The 6853-nt window shown below is 38.9% G+C and overlaps 1 protein-coding gene across 2 annotated transcripts in view; it reads right to left on the bottom strand.

Moving 5' to 3' along the window:
- Positions 1-787: 787 nt before the first annotated feature.
- Positions 788-6853, bottom strand: part of katnbl1 (katanin p80 subunit B-like 1) — a 42256-nt gene continuing 36190 nt past the window's right edge. For both annotated transcript variants that reach the window (XM_038785735.1, XM_038785736.1), the window contains exons 5-10: positions 6454-6569; positions 5323-5373; positions 5149-5238; positions 4375-4479; positions 3308-3401; positions 788-1451 (exon numbers count right to left, since the gene is read on the bottom strand). In XM_038785735.1, the coding sequence (XP_038641663.1) occupies positions 1419-1451; positions 3308-3401; positions 4375-4479; positions 5149-5238; positions 5323-5373; positions 6454-6569 (489 nt within the window). In that variant the 3' untranslated portion in view covers positions 788-1418. The remainder of the gene's footprint in view (positions 1452-3307; positions 3402-4374; positions 4480-5148; positions 5239-5322; positions 5374-6453; positions 6570-6853) is intronic.

Raw genomic sequence — 6853 nt, 5'->3', positions numbered from 1 at the left:
ACGGCGGGGGCCGGATTTTCGGCAGCCCCAGGCGATTCTCCGACCCTGCTGGGGGTCGGAGAATTTCGCCTCTGAGTTTCAGACCAATTTAACTCCAAACTTACTTTTGTTGGAGGGTCACAGAACTCAAATATTGATTCTGCTTTTCTCTCAACACAGATGCTGCCAAACCTGCTGGGCTTTCCCAGCATTTTTGCTTTAATTTCAGGTGTTCCGCATCCGCAGTATTTTGCTTTTGCAATACATTGTTTGGGTAAGCAGATCAAGTCAAATTTAGCAGTCTCATTATTAAAACCTTGTCATGTAAAAGTTAATTCAGTTATATTTTCCACAGTTGTCAGGACATTACACTGTTGAGATTTTCCAGATAGTTAATACGATATTATTAATGCATGTCTAATCAAAAATTTTAAATTGGTAATCCTAAACTGGGTGTGGCTCTTGGACAGGTACTGACAATTCTTAAACCAATCATCACCCCATGATCTCCAGATATGAAAATATCCACAATCTACTTGACTCATTGTTATTTATTACCTACCATCTTTCAGTGGTTCAATCTGGACCTAGATTGTCAGCCATCTTGCAATAAAATCCAAACATTGCGGTGCCATTACCATTCGTATTCATCACTATATTTATGCAACAATATTGTACATATTTATTCAGACCTAGTTAGTGTAATTTAAGTTTTTTTACCTAATCGTAAAGCAAAGGCAAAATGAAAACACCAAGATTCACTGAGTAATCCTGCTTAAAAGAAATTGATGCACAAGTTATCAACAAGTACTACGTAAAGACATAATATGTTTTATTTAAGTGCAAACTGACAGGAAATATCTACTTTAATGTTTCAATTAAAAGAATACAGTGCTATGCACATTTTGTTACGGTCACCGTACCGGTTAGTAAACAACTGCATGCTCTACTGTGGTGCTTTCTTTACTGAAATCATAATTTATTACTGTTGAACAATCATATGCAAATTTTACACCCTCGAGTCAAATATACAGAACATACATTCATAAGTGTCCAAAAATGCACTGAAGCAGCATTTCAGTGGCAGCTGATTGGCACTAGCATGACAATATTGAAGAGCACAGAGCTTTCGTGTCCAAGTTAGGGTACATGAATCAGGAACGCAAAACAGTGTCACATTATCAGCTCACGGAGTCGACTATATGCCTTTTGGCAAATAAACCACTTCAATGTGAAGTAGCTTCATAGGGTTCAATAGTGGTTTTTGAACGTTCTTTGCAACCAATTTAGTGCTGAGCTTACTGTTGACCACTCTCCGCAGTGCTGGTTTCGCAAACATTTCAACAAACAAGAGGTTTTTTATGGTGTTATGGTGTTGTAAGCAGCTTGCAACTGCTGATAGTACTTGAAAAATTAAGTTCCTAGAAAACTGCATATACTTAGTACAGCTGCTCCAGGTAAGTCTCCACACTCTGCAAAAAACAAAATATTTTAAACTTGTAAAAACAGTGTATGAAACAAGGCAAGCTACTGTTATATTTACCAAATCTGGTACTTGTATCCAAAATTAATTGGAAGAAAGCTACACTTCACCACAAATATTGCATGCAATATTCAAACTCATCCACTACATTAGCTGTCATTCATTCGGTCAAATAATGCACCTGACTGGTATGATAGAGCAACTAGTATATGGTAGAGCAATTGAAAATTAAGATCTGAAATATCACACAATTAAACAAGCCATGGTGGCCTTAAAAAGAAAACTGGGGTAAAGAGCTTAATGATACATTTTTACTCCAATCTTCACATTTGGTGGTTATTAAAATGTCAACCCAACTGAAGTGTCTTGTCATGAGACGGTCAAACCTACAAAGCACACTACCATTTCTGGTTCTCTGTATCTAGAAGAGGTTTCTCTGGGAAAGGAAGAAAAGACAATGAAACAGGGGATTCGGACGTGATCTTACGCCAATTGCCAGTGAGAATTAGGAAATGGAAATAGTTTTGTATTATTCCAGGAAAATTAGCAAAAACAGAGCCAAATGATTTCATTCTATTCTATATTTCATTCGTCATGTGCCTAATATCGTGATTGGGAAAGGTGGGGTCGGCATACAGAAGACAAAATACATACCTTTCTCCCTTATTTCTTTATAGATTAGAAAAATTAACAATTTTCAGAAAGTTAACATATGAACACAAAATATAACATTTAAAAATACTGGAAATACATGACAATTGTAGTTCCTTTATATTCAGCAGTCAGATGAGGCGAAAGGAATTCAAAACACTGGCAAATGCAAATTTTGCAATAGAAATAACAGGCTATCAGCATCCACCACTAGCATCCACCACTATTATAAAGTGTAAATTTGACAGCAGCCTCTGGTGTCTGCTCATGCGCAATTAAACAGGAAAACCCCAAGTTGTGCTCCTCCACAGGCTGTGCTGCGAGTCCTCAGCACTCAAATTCATATCAGGATGTGATACTGTGATTTCATCAACTAAACATGCCAGGAAAAACTTAGGGCTGGTGCATTCAGGTCTGAGTGAATTTTGAGAGAGGCATCAGTCATAATTACTAAAAATAAACAACCACTCTGGCCCTGAAAGAAATACCTCCAGAGTCTTATTCCTTCAGATTTTAGGATTGGAGATGCAAAACAAATGTTATTTTCAATTTTTTCCTGTCTCTTATAACATTCTCTTTTAGAGCATAGAACATAGTGCAGAAGGAGGCCATTAGGCCCATCGAGCCTGCACCGACCCACTTAAGCCCCCACGTGCACCCTATCCCCGTAACCCAAAAACCCCTCCTAACCTTTTTTGGTCACTTAGGGCAATTTATCACGGCCAATCCACCTAACCTGCACGTCTTTGGACTGTCGGAGGAAACCCACGCATACATGGGGAGAACTTGCAGACTCCGCACAGACAGTGACCCAGCAGGGAATCGAACCTGGGACCCTGACGCTGTGAAGCCAGAGTGCTAATTACTTGTGCTACCGTTCTGCAATCTTTTTCTTTTGTACCAAATTTAAATTTAATTTAACATTCCTGGTTTAGACTCTGCAAGTCTGAGGATTCGTAAAGTTTTCTGAGGATTCGCAAAGGTTAAAGAGTCTTGTCGTTTCTTCCTCTGTTCGATACAGACCTGTAAGATGATGATGTGCAGAAAATGGATCTCGAAAAGTGGACGATGCATGACTAACAGTGAGCCATGCCTTTGCCACCGATTACAACAGTTGGACCATGGTTTTGAGTGGAGGTGGGTGGGTGGTGGTATTGAGCAAACAAAGAGAAGAAACACTTAAATAGTTCCTACCTTCGCTACTTTTCCAGTAGACCCAGGAACTGAAGATAAATGAAAGCCTTGTTCCCGTAATTGTCGTAACTGTTCTTTCAAAGCCTTAATGTTTCTAGAACAAATATTTCAATACTAGTATTTCATGTTGTCAGGAAAATCATCAGTGCTTAATCAGAGATATCATGCTTCTAAAAAATATGAAATACAACATGATTACCTACTCCTCAAATGGATCACTCTATTATCTTTCACTAGATCGTAATTTGGGGAAGGGGAGTTAACGACTACTTTTGCCACACAATATAATTAGACTGAAACTGGCTGAGTAAACAATTTGATTGTTAGTCTGTGTCATTTGATGACGACAACAAAGAAAAATCAGCACATTTTCAGTAATGAATACAATAATTATGTCCTTACTCTGTGCACCAAACTCAGTACATCCAATTGCAGCCTAGATGACAACTAGTCAAAGGGTTCACAACAGTTTTCTACACCTCTGCTCAGGAATCTGATGAGACTAGGACAAAATGAAAGACCAGCAAAGGCTAGGTCATCGATTATATTCCAGGCTTGAGTTTGAAAAATTTTTGATCTACAACAAAGTTGAGGGTATCGGAGGCAGAGTTTTTTTTAAAATTTAGAGTACCCAATTATTTGTTTTCCAATTAAGGGGCAATTTAGCTTGTCCAATCCACCTAGCATGCACATCTTTGGGTTGTGCGGGTGTGACCCACGCAAACACAGGGAAAATGGACAAACTCCACAAAGACTGTGACACGGGGCCGGGATCGAACCCAGGTCCTCGGCGCGGTGTGGCAGCACTGCTAGCCACGGCGCCACCGTGATATCCGAGGCAGAGTTAAGGCCTCAATCTTATCGAATGGTGGAGCAGGCTTGGGGGTTCGGGGGTAGGTAATCTACTCCTGCTCCCATTTATGACCTTATGAGCTCCCATTTGTTCTTGGTCAATTTGAGGTTTTGAACTGACATGTTCTTCTATGCAATAAAATCCAATTCAATCATTTTGAGGATTGTTAAAATATTAGTATCTATTTTTATTAAGAAATATATTTTTAACTTACCGATCTTCTACATGAGCTTCATAATTATCTTTTGTACCCACGGATAGCTCTGGCCACCATTGCTTAAGTACAGCTTGGAGCCAGTTTAAACCAGCAATTAGATATCTGCAATACATATGAAGGGACATTATTATAAACATGTTTAACTATGTCACATATCGCAACAGATCACAAAGACATCTAAATGTATTAAATTTGTGTTGTGATGGCAACAAGATGCTGTGTTGAGTTGGAGCAGTGCAATTGGTACACGCACACACAAAACTGATAGGAATAGACAGTTACCTTTCCAAAAGCCATTACTTATGATTTGAAATACATGACTAATTAAAACTTTAATTCAGTCTCGGCTTCAGACTTCCTTTGCTGTGAATTCTGCTCCTCGTTAAATTGGTTTTCCCATTGCTACCGGAGATGGAACACCACGTCATACTCAACAGGCTGTCTAGAACTACCAAACTTGTTGTCTTGGTATACAATTGTAGAGCAGTTTGAGTTAAGTTTTGCAAATTAACGTAAAGCTGTATATAGTGGAACCCCCCACCAAATAGACAAAGGACATATTGCACAGAAACAGGCCACCTAGTGGAGGTCAGTGCTCAAGCTCCACATGGGCCTCCTTTCATCTTTCCTCATCTAAAATCGATCACTGTAACACTCCAAACCCTGCACTTTCCTATGCTTGTCTAGCTTCCCCTTAAATGCAGATTCTTATCGCTTTAACTATTCCTTATGCACAGTAAAGCAGGTTTTTGTAATTTCACTTATACTTACTCTTCAAACCTGCTTCTCAATAACTCTTGCACTAATGGCAAGAGGTCAACACAACAACCTACGGAGATGCTTTGTTTTTCTTCCTCCAGACTACAAGCAAAAACAAACATCGTTAAAAATTATTTTACAAAACTAGCAACATTTATTCTGGACAGAAAAAAAATTCTATCTTACCTTTTTGTCAGCACTGGTAGGCAATCTGCAATAACAGCAATGTCCTGTATCCTACAGATGACAAAGATTCAACATCAAATATGAAACAAGAATTAAAGCAAGTTACTAAAAAGCAATGGCTCATTGTGAAAAACAAAATATAAGATTTCCAACAAAAGAAAAATGCTGAAAATCTCAGCAGGTTGAACATCATTTGTAGGGAGGATAGAGCTAATGTTTTGAACTGGCTGACTTTGTCAGAGCTAGAGGATTTCCATCCTTCCAGTACAGATGGTGCTCACTTTAATCATTTACTGTCGGGGTGACAAAACTTTCTGAACCTTGCAGCCACGTGAGACGATCTTCAGACATTCAAGGAGGCACAAGATATGGACATCCTTTTCAGACACATTTTTATTACTATTGCACACACTTGGGTGAGGAAATATATTTAAAAACATAGTTCAGATCATATAAAAAGTGCATATAAGCAAGAAAGCTTACATATGTATTGATCTCCCAGCCCCTGAAGCTCACTCGGACAGTCGAGGAAGCCTTACTTGTGCTGCCCGAGAGTTTACAGCGAGAGCTGCATTGTGTTTAGGTCTCAGAGCGAAGGTTTTGCACACATCTACTGAATGGTTTAATGAATGAATAACAAGCACAGGAAAAGGACCCCAGGTGCGATCAGTGTGGTCACCACTCAACTTGTTACATTCACATTAGAGCTCAAGACTGCTCCACCAATTTGTCCGTGCTTCCCTCCCACCCAATGTAGTTACATTGTATATCTTGTGTTGCCCTATTATGTATTCTCATGTATTTTCTTGAATTTTGTTTAATTCCCTTTTCTTCCATGTACTGAATGATCTGTTGAGCTGCTTGCAGAAAAATACTTTTCACTGTACCTCGGTACACGTGACAATAAACAAATCCAATCCCTGTTTACTGAGGCATCTTATCTGCACAGCGTGGGCCTGCTCTATCCCCTGGTCACTGAGCCACACTTTATGTAGAAATGGCTGCATGAAGCATATGGGCCGGTTTGGCCATTTCCTGATATTAAGAAACAGCAATGAACTTTACCTTTGCGATTACAGAATTTATAAATCTGCCTTATTAAGCTAAAGATCAATGAAGCCTAACTGTTACCTGACCAGGTAAGCTACCAGCTCGCTTGCACTTTTCTGCCAGAATGTCAGGGCGACACTGAGTCTTAGATTTCTACCAAACAGCACTTGTGTCATTGTAGCATGATCCTTGGAAATCTGTGGTTTTAATAGAATCAAACAAAGAGAGTTAGGTAGAAAATGCAGTCACTTTTACATTACCAACTCCTGTTATGAGTTCCACAGCTCACATTATATTTTTATTTCTAGTTGTCTTTCCATTCCTTTGGAAACTAGAAACGCATGTTAAAATTAGCAGACAAATACTTAAGAACATTTCTGTGATCACTATCTTAATGGAAACATTTATGGGTTAATACCTCTGCTAAATTAGGCAAGAGGGACAAGCAAATGACACTTGTCATTAATACTACCAATGCTGT

The sequence above is a fragment of the Scyliorhinus canicula genome, chromosome 2, assembly GCF_902713615.1.
Source record: "Scyliorhinus canicula chromosome 2, sScyCan1.1, whole genome shotgun sequence".
NCBI lineage: Eukaryota > Metazoa > Chordata > Chondrichthyes > Carcharhiniformes > Scyliorhinidae > Scyliorhinus > Scyliorhinus canicula.
Note: the sequence above shows the minus strand (reverse complement) of the source record. Positions and strands in the feature narration are given on the sequence as shown.